The 17,278-nt window shown below is 41.3% G+C and overlaps 1 protein-coding gene across 4 annotated transcripts in view; it reads right to left on the bottom strand.

Moving 5' to 3' along the window:
• Positions 1 to 2,938: 2,938 nt before the first annotated feature.
• The window catches only part of npas2 (neuronal PAS domain protein 2), a 74,488-nt gene continuing 60,148 nt past the window's right edge, over positions 2,939 to 17,278 (bottom strand). For 3 of the 4 annotated variants that reach the window (XM_036937284.1, XM_021623182.2, XM_036937285.1), the window contains 13 exons: positions 14,811 to 14,893; positions 13,487 to 13,593; positions 13,052 to 13,199; positions 12,522 to 12,606; positions 12,069 to 12,198; positions 11,745 to 11,851; positions 11,545 to 11,631; positions 10,785 to 10,973; positions 10,307 to 10,516; positions 6,969 to 7,162; positions 6,304 to 6,396; positions 4,212 to 4,422; positions 2,939 to 4,087 (listed from right to left, as the gene is read on the bottom strand). In XM_036937284.1, the coding sequence (XP_036793179.1) occupies positions 3,890 to 4,087; positions 4,212 to 4,422; positions 6,304 to 6,396; positions 6,969 to 7,162; positions 10,307 to 10,516; positions 10,785 to 10,973; positions 11,545 to 11,631; positions 11,745 to 11,851; positions 12,069 to 12,198; positions 12,522 to 12,606; positions 13,052 to 13,199; positions 13,487 to 13,593; positions 14,811 to 14,893 (1,842 nt within the window). In that variant the 3' untranslated portion in view covers positions 2,939 to 3,889. The remainder of the gene's footprint in view (positions 4,088 to 4,211; positions 4,423 to 6,303; positions 6,397 to 6,968; positions 7,163 to 10,306; positions 10,517 to 10,784; positions 10,974 to 11,544; positions 11,632 to 11,744; positions 11,852 to 12,068; positions 12,199 to 12,521; positions 12,607 to 13,051; positions 13,200 to 13,486; positions 13,594 to 14,810; positions 14,894 to 17,278) is intronic. The other variant, XM_021623183.2, reaches the window with a different exon arrangement.

Here is a 17,278-nt window from a genome sequence, read left to right as displayed (position 1 = left end):
GATTCACGTCTCCAAGTTAAAGAATAGGACTAAATCGAATCAAAAACTTTAAATGCACCTAAAATACAGTTTGATTTGATTTAGTATATTCTTTAACTTTGCGTCTTGGTTGAGATGGAGATGTGAATTCAACATATTCATTATTCATTTGTAGACATACTGGAATTGAAGCCAGACTTAGTCAGTGGCACCACTTTTGCAATAGAGTAAATGGCCTATTAACTTGTCGACAATTTAACAAATTATATGTTGGATTGACGTCTCCAATTTAACCAAAAATAAAAGTTAAAGAATAGGATTAAGCCAGTGGCTCAGATGAAACCATCCAAGCGTAAGATATCCTTTAAATGTTGATATTTGGTTGTTGTCCACCAAACACAATTCAATATTACTTTTGTGATACAGTAAATAGCCTAAAGTTAAGGCTATTTTACAAACTAATGTAACAGTATTTATTCAGCCTAAATGAGTAATGCATCCATGGCCACATTTTGAAATGAGTCTACTGTAACTCTAAATGTCTTATGTAATCATAGAAAGCTTGCATGTTCAAAATAGCATGCAAAGGTCGCAGGTCTGTAGAGATTGTTATAATAATTGCTATAATAATCTGTGCAGAATCTTGAACAGAATTGATCACTTTCACTATGTACTTTTAAATGTAACCTCAAATGCAATCCAGGTCATTTGGTTGTGCTATGAGATGAAGCACAGTGATAACACATTAAGTTGTTGTATAAATACAACATATCTGACATTCTATTCCCATTTGAACTTTGTTGTGCTTTTAAATGGTTGAAATCGCAGTGATAACACATTTAGACGACAACTGAACCAAAGATCAGACATTGTTTTTCCATTGGAATTTGGTTGTGTTTTTAGATGCTTGAAAGCATAGTGACAACACATTGGGAATTCAAAAAACTTCTGGTTGTCTTTTTGAGTGGGTGAATAAATGCTGAAATCTCATTGATCAACGTCTCAACCAAATATCACCCACATTTCCATATTAAAATGATGTGGTGTGCCCAGTGGGTATTGTTTTATATATTTAAATTCCCCAATAAAAATGCACACAGTAGAACAGCAAGACATAACAATAATGGCTGCCTGCTTACACTTGTTTTGAAATATATGGTAAATTAACAAACATGCTATGGTAGTCTACTAATAAGGTTTGCTCCGTCCATTAAAGTGTAAATAAAAAAATATGAAGCCTGATTTTTACGAATTATTTAATGAAAATGTTGGCATTAGTAATTGGTACTTTTCTTTAGTTTTAGAAAATTAAATGTCAACATATTTGATTCTATAGTGAACATAATAGGGTTATACTTGTATGAGGATAGGTTTCCAGTTGCTTTGTCAGTCATTTAAACAATATATTTTTTCAAACATGGACTAATAGTGTTGGGTGGTGAACATACTATAGTGTTTAATAATGATATCAATTACAGTATACAGTGCATTCGGAAAGTATTCAGACCCCTTGACCTTCTCCACATTTATTACGTTATAGCCTTATTCTAAAATGCATTAAATAACAATTCATTCCTCATCAATCTACACACAATACCTCATAATAACATAGCGAAAACAGGTTTTTAGAAATGTTTGCAAATTTATATAAAAAAAACTGAAATACCTTATTTACATAAATATTCAGACCCTTTGCTATGAGACTCAAAAATGTAGCTGAGGTGCATCCCGTTTCCATTGATCATCCTTGAGCTATTTCTACAACCTAGATTGGAGTCCACCTATGGTAAATTCAATTGATTGGACATGATTTGGAAAGGCATACACCTGTCTATATAAGGTCTCACAGTTGACAGTGCATGTCAGAGCAAAAACAAAGCCATGAGGTCGAAGGAATTGTCCATAGAGCTCAGAGACAGGATTGTGTCGAGGCAAAGATCTGGGGAAGGGTACCAACAAATGTCTGCAGCATTGAAGGTCCCCAAGAACACAGTGACCTCCATCATTCTTAAATGGAAGAAGTTTGGAACCACCAAGACTCTTCCTAGTGCTGGCCGCCTGGCCAAACTGAGCAATCGGGGTAAAAGGGCCTTGGTCAGTGAGGTGACCAAGAACCCAATGGTAACTCTGAGAGAGCTCCAGAGTTCCTCTGTCTAGATGGGAGAACCTTCCAGAAGGACAACCATCTCTGCAGCCCTCCACCAATCAGGCCTTTATGGTAGAGTGGCCAGACGGAATCCACTCCTCAGTAAAAGGCATATGACAGCCCTCTTGGAGTTTGCCAAAAGGCACCTAAAGAATCTCAGACGATGAGAAACAAGATTCTCTAGACTGATGAAACAAAGATTGAACTCTTTGGCCTTAAAGCCAAGCATTACGTCTGGAGGAAGCCTGGCACCATCCCTACGGTGAAGCATGGTGGTGGCAGCATCCGGCAGGGACTGGGACAATATTCAAGAACGAGGGAAAGATGAACTGAGCAAAGTACAGAGAGATCCTTGATGAAAACCTGCTCCAGAACGCTCAGGACCTCAGACTGGGGCCAAGGATTCACCTTCCAACAGGACAACGATCCTAAGCACACAGCCAAGACAATGCAGGAGTGGCTTCGGGACAAGTCTCTGAATGCCCAGCCAGAGCCCAAACTTGAACCTGATCGAACATCTCTGGAGAGACCTGAAAATAGCTGTGCAGCGACGCTCCTCATCCAACCTGACAGAGCTTAAGAGGATCTGCAGAGAAGAATGGGAGAAACTCCTCAAATACATGTTTGCCAAGCTTGTAGCGTCATACCCAAGAAGACTCGAGGCTGTAATCGCTGCCAAAGGTGCTTCAACAAAGTACTGATTAAAGGGTCTGAATACTTATGTAAATGTGACATTTCCTTTTATTTATTTTATATAAATTTGCTAAATGTCTAAAAACCAGTTTTTGCTATGTCATTATGGGGTACTTTGTGTAGATTGATGAGGAAAAAATGGATTTAATTCATTTTAGAATAAAGCTGTAACGTAACAAAATGTGGAAAAAGGGAAGTGGTCTGAATACTTTCCGAATGCACTGTATCTAGGATGACTGATTTGAATGTGTGATGAAATAACAACTGATGTCCAACATCAAAATGAACCCTTCCTTTACATTTCCTTCTGGGGAAAATATTGTTGTTTTATAGGTTTGTAAAACTGCTGTTTCATAACAAAAAAAGTATGCAACAACTGCACAACAAAACCATAACCATAACTCACAGACACAAAGTGTTTTTCATGTGAAATGAAGATGCAACTTTGAAGAAGTAAATGTTCACTGCTTGTGTTTACTCTCTGAACATCAGGACAGATGCTATGAACAAGTGCAGTCAGTGCACAACTAGACTCACCTAACAATAACCTATTTTTTTTGTTGAAAACATATCTGCATAAAAACACATAGCAGAACTGTTTTCCTTATGATTACTTTCATAGTTTTCTCCATCCAGCAGTGTCATGATGAAGTATGACGTGTAAGCATGGTCCCAGTAGCTTTGTGGAGTGGGACAGAGAGGCTGGTGGTGCAGTGAAGCACAAGCCTTCAGCACACGGACTCCTTTTTCATTTCTGGGAGAGCTGTCACATTGGGGGCCGCCACCGGTCCAAGCAGCCTCTGACTGTGGTTCACCCCAGCATGGGGTACAAAAACTGCTTTGTCTGAAAAGGGTGGCTCCTTATCAGAAGTAAGGTCACCACAGGCATATTTTCATTTTTTTTGTTGCTGTGGAAACAAAGCCACTTTGGCTTCTTAGACAGCGAATAACACTGCACAGCATGGCGCCAAATAGCCTCTGTCTCTTCTATGCATCCCATATAATTCTGCCACTGAACCTGTGACAATACATTTCAGGGGATAACTAACAACTCTGTTTGAGTCTTCGGTGCTACCGAGTGAGCATATTTCGGAAGTCTGAAAGGTTGCCAGTCTGGTTTTGGGAATGGTGGTGTTGTTGCTGCTGTTGTTGTGGTTGCTGCTGCTGCGGTTGTTGTTGAATATAACCCACAGTACCTTGCTGTGGGATATTAGTGGCGTGGAAGAACGCCTGAGTGGGTCCACTGTGTAAGAGTCCTTGGGGCTGCATCTATCAACAGAAAGGGATCAAGGCATAAGTGAGGTGATACTAGTTCTTCTACAGAGTGAGCCAAACCCCCGCCAGCCCAAGGCCTGCGATCACACGACTGCAAGTAGTAGGACTACTACTTTACCTGAAAGAACTGCTGTGGCTGCTGCAGCTGTAGAGAGTGATGGTTGGCCTGCTGCTGTGGGTGGTAGGTGGGCTGGGCCTGGTGCGTGATAAAGCTGTTGTGAGGGATCATGATGGGGGACGTGAATACAGGGGAGGGGACCAGGACAGCGTTGCAGTTCACCTGCTGCATGGGGAACGATGGGGTCATCATCTGCTGCTCCAGGGTGTATCTGGGGAGGGATGAGCGCAATCAACCGGTCAACTACATTTACTGTGTTCATTGTAACAGAATATGTTTATTTTGTCTTTAACGCTTAGATTTCTGTATGGTCTGATTATTTGCAAATACAGTTGAAGTTGGAAGTTGACATACACTTAGGTTGGAGTCATTAAAACTTGTCTTGCAACCACTCCACAAATTTCTTGTTAACAAACTATAGTTTTGGCAAGTTGGCAAATCTACTTTGTGCATGACACAAGTAATTTGTCCAACAATTGTTTACAGTCAGATTATTTCACTTATTACAATTCCAGTGGGTCAGAAGTTTACATACACTAAGTTGACTGTGCCTTTAAACAGCTTGGAAAATCCCAGAAAATTATGTCATGACATTAGAAGTTTCTGATAAGCTAATTGACATCATTTGAGTCAATTGGAGGTGTACCTGTGGATGTATTTCAAGGCCTACCTTCAAACTCAGTCCCTCTTTGCTTGACATCATGGGAAAATCAAAAGAAATCAGCCAAGACCTCAGAAAAAAATGTGTAGACCTCCACAAGTCTGGTTCATCCTTGGGAGCAATTTCCAAACACCTGAAGGTACCATGTTCATCTGTACAAACAATAGTACGCAAGTGTAAACACCATGGTACCACGCAACCATCATACCGCTCAGGAAGGAGACAAATTCTGCTTCTTAAGAGATGAACGTACTTTGGTGCGAAAAGTACAAATTAATCCTAGAACAACAGCAAAGGACCTTGTGAAGATGCTGGAGGAAACAGGTACAAAAATATCTATATCCACAGTAAAACGAGTCCTATATCAACATAACCTGAAAGGCCACTCAGTAAGGAAGAAGCCACTGCTCCAAAAAAGCCAGACTATGGTTTGCAACTGCACATGGGGACAAAGATCATACTTTTTGGAGAAATGTCCTCTGGTCTGATGAAACAAATATAGAACTGTTTGGCCATAATGACCATCATTATGTTTGGAGGAAAAAGGTGGAAGCTTGCAAGCCGAAGAACACCATCCCAACCATGAAGCACGGGGGTGGCAGCATCATGTTGTGGGGGTGCTTTGCTGCAGGAGGGACTGGTGCACTTCACAAAATAGATGGCATCATGAGGAAGTAAAATTATGTGGATATATTGAAGCAACATCTCAAGACATCAGTCAGAAAGTTAAAGCTTGGTCGCAAATGGGTCTTCCAATTGAACAATGACCCCAAGCATACTTCCAAAGTTGTGGCAAAATGGCTTAAGGACAACAAAGTCAAGGTATTGGAGTGACCATCACAAAGCCCTGACCGCAATCCTATAAAAAATGTGTGGGCAGAACTCAAAAACCATGTGCGAGCAAGGAGGACTACAAACATGACTCAGTTACACCAGCTCTGTCAGGAGTAATGGGCCAAAATTCACCCAACTTATTGTGGGAAGCTTGTGGAAGGCTACCTGAAACGTTTGACCCAAGTTAAACAATTTAAGGCAATGCTACCAAATACTAATTGAGTGTATGTAAATTTCTGACCCACTGGGAATGTGATGAAAGAAATAAAAGCTGAAATAAATCATTCTCTCTACTATTGTTCTGACATTTCACATTCTTAAAATAAAGTTGTGATCCTAACTGACATAAAACAAGGAATTTTTACTTGGATTAAATGTCAGGAATTGTGAAAAACTGAGTTTAAATGTATTTGGCTAAGGTGTATGTAATCTTCCGACTTCAACTGTAAGTTTATATCATGTGTTTTAAGTACAATCAGGTCATATCAAGGATAAATGTTCTCATATTTCACTGCATGTACTACATATGGGTCAAATAACAGACCATGTAAAGAAAGTCAACATAATGATTATATACACACTCAATCACACACTTACTTGGTTTGCTGGATGGCTGTGTTGCACTGGGAAGTCTGGGAGCTCATACTGCTATCAGGTAAGAGGGTATGCATTGGCTGGTTGAGCAGCATGCTGCCAGAAAGAACGGTCTATGTCAGTGTCAAATCTGGAACTCCAACCTTTCTAAAAATGACCCCTGGGCCATGAGGGCTGAGATTGCACAAGCTGGTATTTTCCACCCTTGACATACTTATCCATCTCAAAAATACAGTGTGAGTCCAATAGACAAGACAAAAGGTTTTGTGACTCAAGGAGACTATTCCCTCTCCAATATCCCCCTAACCTTTTTCTTCTAATCATTTGATTTCAACCTGAAGAACTCAAATCTACTTTTATTTTCATTTTTGATTAAGTTAACAGAAGGACAAGACTTTCATATCAAGGTAAGCTGGTGTTAAGCAGGTGCTCTTTCATTCAGAATTCATACAATGTAGTCATGATTAACTTCAAATCATAAAGCTTTGTTTTGATAATATACAGCTTGCCATGTCAATGTTTCCCAAAATGTATTCCGTTACAAGTTGCTTCAATTCAGACCAAACTAAAAGCTGAGTTACACTGACCATGAAGAACAGACTCAACACGTTCTTGAAAGGAAATTGTGCAACAAGAAATCAGAGTGTTTTACTGTCTGTAGGGCTCACCGTAACTGTCCCTCTTGACTGAACTCGGTGTCTGAGTGTCTTTGGTTTGCGTCCTGCAGTGGCTGTGTGTTCATCTGCTGAGAGAACATCATGGGGTTGCTGTAAAAGGGCATGGTCAGGCTGGTGTGGGTGTGCACCGGGAGACTGACTGCCTGCATCTGCCCGCCTGCATTCCTTATCAATCTCTGCTGCACCTAAACAACAACAGGGACATTAACACCAGGTTGACTACAGTCATGAACAAAACACATCCTTGTATATTTGAAATCAAATCAAACTTTATTTGTCACATGCGCCAAATACAACCAGTGTAGACCTTACCATGAAATGCTTACTAACAAGCCCTTAACCAACAGTGCAGTTCAAGAAGAGTTTAAAAAATATATACCAAATAAACTAGAGTAAGGAATATTAAAAGTAACACAAAAAAATAACAATAGGCTATATACAGGGGGTACCGGTGCCGAGTCAATGAGTAGCAGCAGTGTACAAAACAAATGGGGAGGGGGGTTGTCAATGCAAATAGTCCGGTGGCCATTTGATTAATTGTTCAGCAGTCTTATGACTTGGGGATAGAAGCTGTTGAGGAGCCTTTTGGTCCTAGACTTGGTGCTCCGGTACCGCTTGCCGTGCGGTAGCAGAGAAAACAGTCTATGACTTGGGTGACTGAAGTCTCTGACAATTTTTTGGACTTTCCTCTGACACTGCCTATTACATACAGTTGAAGTCGGAAGTTTACATACACCTTAGTCAAATACATTTAAAATCATTTTTTCACAATTCCTGACATTTACTCCTAGTAAAAATTCCCTGTCTTAGTTAGGTCAGTTAGGATCACCACTTTATTTTAAGAATGTGAAATGTCAGAATAATAGTAGAGAGAATGATTTATTTCAGTTTTTATTTATTTTATCACATTCCCAGTGGGTCAGAAGTTTACATACACTCAATTAGTATTTGGTAGCATTGCCTTTAAATTGTTTGGATTGGGTCAAAGGTTTCAGGTAGCCTTCCACAAGCTTCCCACAATAAGTTGGGTGAATATTGGCCCATTCCTCCTGACAGCTGGTGTAACTGAGTCAGGTTTGTAGTCCTCCTTGCTCGCACACGCTTTTTCAGTTCTGCCCACAATTTGTCTACAGGATTGAGGTCAGGGCTTTGTGATGGCTACTCCAATACCTTGACTTTGTTGTCCTTAAGCCATTTTGCCACAAATTTGGAAGTGTGCTTGGGGTCATTGTCCATTTGGAAGACCCATTAATTAGCTTTAACTTTCTGACTGATGTCTTGAGATGTTGCTTCAATTTATCCACATAAGTTTACTTCCTCATGATGCCACCTATTTTGTGAAGTCCACCAGTCCCTAAGGCAGCAAAGCACCCCCACAACATGATGCTGCCACCCCCGTGCTTCACGGTTGGGATGGTGTTCTCGGCTTGCAAGCCTCCCCCTTTTTCCTCCAAACATAACGATGGTCATTATGGCCAAACAGTTCTATATTTGTTTCATCAGACCAGAAGACATTTCTCCAAAAAGTACAATCTTTGTCCCCATGCGCAGTTGCAAACTGTAGTCTGGCTTTTATATGGCGGTTTTGGAGCAGTGGCTTCTTCCTTGCTGAGCGGCCTTTCAGTTTATGTCGATATAGGACTCGTTTTACTGTGGATATAGATACTTTTGTACCTGTTTCCTCCAGCATCTTCACAAGGTCCTTTGCTGTTGTTCTGGGATTGATTTGCACTTTTAGCACCAAAGTACGTTCATCTCTAGGAGACAGAACGCATCTCCTTCCTGAGCGGTATGACGGCTGGGTATGACGGCTGTGTGATCCCATGGTGTTTACACTTGTTTACTATTGTTTGTATAGATTAATGTGGCACCTTCAGGCGTTTGGAAATTGCTCACAAGGATGAACCAGACTTGTAGAGGTCTACAATTATTTTTTTGAGGTCTTGGCTGATTTCTTTTGATTCTTTTGATGTCAAGCAAAGAGGCACTGAGTTTGAAGGTAGGCCTTGAAATACATCCACAGGTACACCTCCAATTGACTCAAATGATGTCAATTAGCCTATTTTTTAAACTTTACCCTTATTTAACTAGGAAAGTCAGATAAGAACAAATTCTTACTTTCAATGACGGCCTAGGAACAGTGGGTTAACTGCCTTGTTCAGGGACAGAACAACAGATTTTTACCTTGTCAAGGATTCGATCTTGCAACCGTTCGGTTACTAGTCCAACACTCTAAACACTAAGCTACCTGCCGCCCCAATCAGAAGCTTCTAAAGCCATGACATCATTTTCTGGAATTTTCCAAGCTGTTTAAAGGCACAGTCAACTTAGTGTATGTTAACTTCTGACCCACTGGAATTGTGATACAGTGAATTATTTGGGAAATAATCTGTCTGTGAACAATTGTTGGAAAAATTACTTGTGTCATGAACAAAGTAGATGTCCTAACCGACTTGCCAAAACTATAGTTTGTTAACAAGAAGTTTGTGGAGTGGTTGAAAAACAAGTTTTAATGACTCTAACCTAAGTGTATGTAAACTTTCGACTTCAACTCTAGGTCCTGGATGACAGGAAGCTTGGCCCCAGTGATATACTGGGCTGCACGCACTACCCTCTGTAGCGCCTTACAGTCAGATGCTGAGCAGTTGCCATACCAGGCGGTGATGCAACCGGTCAGGATGCTCTCGATGGTGAAGCTGTAGAACTTTTTGAGGATCTGGGGACCCATGCCAAATCTTTTCTGAGGGGATCTGAGGACCCATGCCAAAGCTTTTCAGTCTCCTGAGGGGGAAAAGGTGTTGTCGTGCCCTCTTCATGACTGAATTTGTGTGTTTGGAACATGATAGTTTGTTGGTGATGTGGACACCAAGGAACTTGAAACTCTCGACCCGCTCCACTACAGCCCCATCGATGTTAATGGGGGCCTGTTTGGCCCGCCTTTTCCTGTAGTCCACGATCAGCTCCTTTGTCTTGCTCACATTGAGGGAGAGGTTGTTGTCCGGGCACCACACTGCCAGTTCACTGACCTCCTCCCTATAGGCGGTCTCATCGTTGTCGGTGATCAGGCCTACCACTGTTGTGTCATCAGCAAACTTAATGATGGTGTTGGAGTCATGTTTGGCCACACAGTCATGGGTGAACGGGGAGTACAGGAGGGGACTAAGTACACACCCCTGAGGGGCCCCAGTGTTGAGGATCAGTAATAATTCGTGCAGGTTACCTTCACTTCCTTGGGCGCAGGGACTATGGTGAATATTTCCCTGCTAACTCTATACAAAGTAAAAGTCTAAAGCTATTGGGATAAGAGTATAGATGGAGAGCTGGGGTACCTGAGGGGAGGGTGTGCTGTGCTCTCTGAGGAGAGAGTGAGGGGACGAGTCGTGGGCTCCATGGAGAGGCTGTTTGGAGTGGGCCGAGGCCTGCCTGATCACCCTAGACTGGGGCTGATGCTGCTGGACCGGCCTCCCTGGACCCTGCTGCTGAGGCTGCTGCTGTTGGACCTGGCCAAAGTCACCGTGGATGGGTTGCTGTAACAACATCTACACACACACACAAACACAGGAGGGCTTAGCTACTGTATCCACTCTATGACAATTGGCTTAGGTTAGCATTTCCCAATCTCGGTCCTCAGGACCCCAAGGGTAGCACGACACAGCTGATGCAAAGCTAGATGATTAATGTATTATTTTAATCAGCTGTGTAGTGTTATGGCAAAAAACAAAACAGAGGACCAAGTTTGGGGAAACCCTGGCTTAGGTTAAGGGACTGCTTTAGGCCGGGAGTCTGACTAGCGGTAAGCAGGGTTACCTGGAGGTTAGCTAGCTGAAGCTTCTCCTTGATGTCATGCAGCTCCTGCTGCTGAGTCTTGATGTCCATCTGCAGGATGCGTGTCCTCTCCTCCAGCTGCTCCTTGAGCTGGTTCATCACACCTAGCTGAGGCTCTTGGGGCTGCTGTTGGTACATGGACTGCTGCTGCTGTTGTTGTTGTTGTTGTTGCTGCGATGGAAATAATAGGATACACAGCCATCATGATAACGGCGGTTCACAACAAAGTACCATGCATGGGCGATGCTCTGGCACAAGCCTTCACAGCTGCCTACACACATTTTCAGAGCCAAGGAGGACTCTGCTGTAGTTCAGAAATACAGCACTCAAGCACTTGAGGTCCACAGAAATCATCCTCACAATCATTATCGCTTGATTAGCACTCTTCAGCTCTTCTTGTTTCCAGCTCTTCTTCTTGTTTTCATGCAGATGTAGGAGATGCTTTTACTGGGCCTCATTTAACATGAGTTGAAGTGATCATCTTGAGACAATTTATACATACTTGAGAATAGTAGTTTTACATCTGGAATTTAATTGTCATCTACATTTACAGCTATAATATGATCATCCCCAATTACGTTGCTGTGGTCTAAAATCAAGTGGGAGTGGAGGCATTTCACACAAACAAACGAGGATGTCAGCCAACAGACAAGAGCAAGCTGTCATAATACTGGGAGACTACTAGACAAACAGTAAGCAGGCAGGCGACAGACAGACAGGAGAGATTAGACTAAACACCAACCATTACGGAGTGCTGGCTGCAGGTAGGAGAAGGGGGTAGGCTCAGTTGGGGAAGGAGGTCAAAGGAGTTTTGCCTCTGTACCAATGTCTATAAGGTGAAGGACAACAAAAACAGACGGGGAGTTGAGCAGGATTCCAGGCTGATGTTTTTCTACAAGTATTGGTTTTTCCACTGGCTAGTTCTTAATGAGGTGAACTGACCTTTGCACTACTGGGTATGAGTCTGGCCAAATTCTTCTCTGTCCCCGCGACTGATGCAGACTGTCGTGATGGTGTGCAAGCGTCTGTGAACCGCAAGGACGTGTTGGCTGGTGGGGAAAATGATTCAATATGTAGAAGGTTATGCATACTTCATAATTAACCATTTAAATCCAAAATTGTATACAGTAAGTGAGTGTATGGTGGTGCAGAGTTTGGATTAGGGTGAAAGTGGTGTTGTATAGTACAGGGTTCAAGTCTAAACGGACTAATTCAGTATGGGGGTATTTGGGTTAGCTGGACAAAGAGAGCAACAGAGGGACTCACATGCCGAGTCGGACAGGGCTGTGTGGGAGGATTTCCGGGAGCTGTGGGAGGACACTGAGCATGCCCCGCTCATCCTGTCCTGTCCGGGAGGGTCCAGATTGGGACAGATGTCCAGGTACACCTCCTGAGCCTGGAACACACAGGATAGACAGAGGAGTATCAAGTACTGACAGCGCCAATAAGATCTGGGACATATTAGCTTTTACCCACTCAGAATACACACAACAATGCCTGACACTTGAAAGCTCTGTATTTGCATGGCATTTCACCATCCCACTTAGCTCTGAACACTGACACAGGATAGGGAAGTAGAGCACTACTGTACATGATTGTAATGTACATGATTGAACGTGGTAAAATGGCTGTTTATTGGGAAACTTGAATACTGGAAGTTATTGTAACATTCTTTATGATTCATTATTTATATTTGATCCTAGTTACTCTTCTTCATACCTTTATGGAGGACGAAGTGGCCATCTCAGGTGACGTCTCCTCCAAGCCAAACTCTCTCCTCCTCTCCGCTCTCACCTCCGCGTAACTTCAAGTCCGTGACAGAGTGCGATAGAAAGACAGATCAAATGTCAAATGATTTGCCCATAAGCCTAGCTTTTCCATCAACAATCAATCAAATTTGTTTTATAAAGCACTTTTTACATCTACCCAGTCTAAAGCTCCAAAGAGCAAGCAATGCAGATGCAGAAGCACAGTGGCAAGGAAAAACTCTCCAGAAAGGTTGGAACCTAGGAAGTAACCTAGAGAGGAACCAGGCTCTGAGGGGTGGCCAGTCCTCTTCTGGCTGTGCTGGGTGGAGATTATAAGAGTACATGGCCATTAAGGCCAGATCTTTCTTCAAGACGTTCAGATATTCATCCTCAATTTACAATATCTAATGACAGACAGCTGCCTGAGGGTTCTGACCCTCAGGCAGCATCAGAGTATATTTGACCAAACATGACAGAGAGAGACAGAGGAATTAGGTTTACCTGACGACTGTGTGAGTGCACACTATGAACTCTGGCTTGGAGTTCCACTGGTGGTATGTAATGTAGTAGTGTGTCTGGAGCCAGATCCACTGCTGACCCTTGGTCAGAAACCGATAGTAGCAGGATTTACCCTTCCCAAACTGCATTACTGTGAAGACAACACAACACAGGGACATTTTCAACAGAGCAGTCAGGCATACACAAATCACTACACTGCCCTTGTTCCCAAAATCCTAAAACATCAGGAGTAGCAAGCTCTAAGCCGTCTCAGAAGTCTCAGAAGGCTTTTTATGCACATTGGTGAAGTGGAAATAGAAATGTAACTACAGTGGGATGACCTCTTTCTTTGAAATGGCTGCCTGGATCCTGTGGTAGTGAGGGAGAGCGGGAGAGAGGGAGAGAGGGATGAAAGAGGTAGTGGAGAGAGTTGCTTACATTGCTTATGACACCGCGCTATAAGCTCCAAGTCATCCACATGATAGTAATCATAGCCAGAAGTCCCAAGAACCTCAAAGGGCAAGTAGCCAATGATTGGTGAAGCTCTGGAAAGAGAGAATAACCAAGATATTAGGCAGCTATGTTTTATAACAACAACAGACTGGTTAAACTGTGACATTATTTATTTTGTCAGAATGTACTATTTTGCAGCCTTGAGAGAATAACTTGATTGATAATGCCATAATTACCTTGACAAGTACATTGAAAAATGCATAAACATTATGATTAATAAACCTAAGTTTGTACTGCCTCAAGCACACAGGGCAATATAACTTCATATGATCCATACAGTTATGACACATTGACAGAATATCACCACTCTAAATAGGCTAGGGCTGAGCGAGTGCGATGTTGCGAATGCCTAAAAAATGCGTAAACATGGCAATGTCGTATAATCACAGCTATGATTATGACGTGATTTTGGCTCACTTGGTGCATTTCATTCATCAATGCTCAGTTAAATCCACTTAGCCTAGGCCCCCATAAGCCAAATTCAGAATGGCATGCAGGTCACATTATAGAGGGAGCCATTCTTGAGACCCAGCGCAGAGCACAGCAGTTTGGCAAGGAGCTGTGAATGTCCAATTATAGCTCAGCAGAGCACTGGACGTACAATTTCCTCCCTTGGTTTTACCTTCTTTACAGTTATCTAATAATCCTGGGGAGGTTGCCATCCTCCCTGATCTGAATTCACAAGGGTCTTTGATTAGCAGGTACTAAGGGATTTGATTTGATACTGCACTGGTGGTGTCATGAATGATAGAATGTTGCAGTCTGGGCTGTTTCTCATTGGTCCTTTATTAGCTGTGACATTGCAGACTAATCTTGTGTCTCACTCTCACTATCCAGGGCAGGGCAGCAGGTCTAAATGCCTTACTTAGTGAGGACGCCAGGCCACACAGTGGAAACTAGCACAATCAGTCAGTCACGCCACTAGCACCAGCAGTCTGCTGAACACTGAGCCTGTTCACCCAAAGCCAATCAGATGGAACATAACCAAGGGACACAGCGGGGCAGTATGACACGCCAGTAGACAGAGTTTACAAACAACAATGTCATGTTAATGCCAAGATAGGGACAGGAGAGAACAGCAGTTGTCCTCTTAAATATATATGTTACTGTAGCGCCAAAGATGTGCAGCCCAGAGGATGTCAGTTGATGGGCACCGATGACAGTGTGGCTTTCCATCAGGATATGAAGCTACTCAATTAAAGACTGATAACAGATGTACAAAATGTACAGTTTTCTTTGCTCCTCTTACCTGTGATCTAAGAACAGGAACTTCCATTCAAGGCTGTGTCTGGATGTGAATTCATCACAGGGATCTTCCACATTACACAAATCCTGGTCAAAGTAACAAAAATACAATTTCAGGCACTAGAGAACCAATCCTTAAATCCCCCCAAAAAAACTATTGGTGACCATGTAATTATAAGGTTCTATCTACAAAAAGTCTAGATCTGAGTTATAAGTTTTCACGTCATATCTCAGAACTGCTTTGTAGTGAATTCCTCGTTCATAACTAATCAAGTCCCTCACCATAGAGGTACTTAAAGTGCAGAGTATCAAAATCCTGAGACTTGTGTAAATTTGTTTTTTTTAGGGGGGTGTTGTAATTGTAACCTTGTAAGTCTCAAAAGTGGATCCGTGTTGTGTAAAAAGGTTCTTTCTGGCACTTAATGATACGATTATTTCAACGTTAATAGAAAAGTAAAGCCATTTAATGATTAAATGAAGAGAATAACCTTCCTTCCTTCAAACCACATGATGTAATACATAATTTCATATTCAACATCAATTCAACATTAATTCAAAATCACCAAACACTTGTCCTTGCATCAAAGCTAAGAACAGCTTCTATCTCAAGGCCATCAGACTGTTAAATAGCCATCACTAGCCGGCTACCACCTGCTTACTCAACCCTGCACCTTAGAGGCTGCTGCCCTATATACATGGACATGGAATCACTGGCCACTTTAATAATGGAACACTACATACTGCTTTACTCATTTCATATGTATATACTGTAATGCCACTCCGACATTGCTCATCCTAATATTTATATATTTCTTAATTCCATTCTTTCTATTTTACTTTTAGATTTGTGTGTATTGTTGTGAATTTTTAGATATTACTGTACTGTTGGAGCTAGGAACACAAGCATTTCGCTACACCTGCTATAACATCTTCTAAATATGTGTATGTGACCAATAACATCTTCTAAATATGTGTATGTATGTCACGTTCTGACCTCTATTTCTGTTGTTTTGTATTTATTTAGTATGGTCAGGGCGTGAGTTGGGTGGGCAGTCTATGTTTGTTTTTCTATGTTTTGGGGCATTTCTATGTTTTCGGCCTAGTATGGTTCTCAATCAGAGGCAGGTGTCATTAGTTGTCTCTGATTGAGAATCATACTTAGGTAGCCTGGGTTTCACTGTGTGTTTGTGGGTGATTGTTCCTGTCTCTGTGTTTGTTGTCACAGGATAGGCTGTATAGGTTTTCACGTTCCGTTTGTTGTTTTGTAGATTTAAGTTATTTCATGTATCGTTCAGGTTTCCATTAAAGAACATGAGTAACCACCACGCTGCTTTTTGGTCCGCTTCTCCTCCTACAGACGAACGTCGTTACAATGTAACCAATAACATCTTCTAAATATGTGTATGTAACCAATAACATCTTCTAAATATGTGTATGTGACCAATAACATCTTCTAAATATGTGTATGTGACCAATAACATCTTCTAAATATGTGTATGTGACCAATAACATCTTCTAAATATGTGTATGTAACCAATAACATCTTCTAAATATGTGTATGTAACCAATAACATCTTCTAAATATGTGTATGTAACCAATAACATCTTCTAAATATGTGTATGTAACCAATAACATCTTCTAAATATGTGTATGTGACCAATAAAATGTAATTTGATTTTGATTTTGACAATAGTTCAATGAAATGACAACTACCCTACAGTGATTTCAAAAAGTATTCACACCCCTTGACTTTTCCCACATTTTATTTTGTTACAAAGTGGGATTAAAATTGATTTAATTTACATTTTCTGTCAACCACTTACACAAAATACTCTGTAATGTCAAAGTTAGAAAAAATATATAATAATAATAAAGAAAAACACTAATATATCTGGATTAGAAAAGTATTCAACCCCCTGAGTCTATACATGTTAACACCTTAGGCAGTGATTACAGCTGTGAGTCTTTCTGAGTGAGTCTCTGAGCTTTGCACACCTGGATTGCACAAAATTTGCTCTGTCAAATAATGTTGATCATTGCTAGACAGCCATTTTCAAGTCTTGCCATAGATTTTCAAGTCAATTTAATATTTTTTTAAATGTAACTAGACCAGTCAGAAACATTCAATGTTGTCTTAGTAAGCAACTCCAGTGGATTTGCCCCAAAGATAATGTTTTGTATTCAGGACAAAAAGTTATTTATTTTGCCACATTTTTTTGCAGTATTACTTTAGTGAGTTATTGCAAACAGGGTGCATGTTTTGGAATATATTTTTTCTGTACAGGATTCCTTCTTTTCACTCTGTCATTTATGTTAGTATTGTGGAGTAACTACAATGTTGCTGATCCATCCTCAGTTATCTCCTACAGTATCACAGCCATTAAACTCTGTTCTTGTATGTCTTCCATTCAGCCACCCCCTGAGGAGGGTCAAACTGTCAATCAACACAGCTCAGGTGGTGAATAAGCAAA

The sequence above is a fragment of the Oncorhynchus mykiss genome, chromosome 12 (genome assembly GCF_013265735.2).
Source record: "Oncorhynchus mykiss isolate Arlee chromosome 12, USDA_OmykA_1.1, whole genome shotgun sequence".
Classification (NCBI taxonomy): Eukaryota; Metazoa; Chordata; class Actinopteri; order Salmoniformes; family Salmonidae; genus Oncorhynchus; species Oncorhynchus mykiss.
This window is presented reverse-complemented; position numbering and strand designations above follow the sequence as displayed.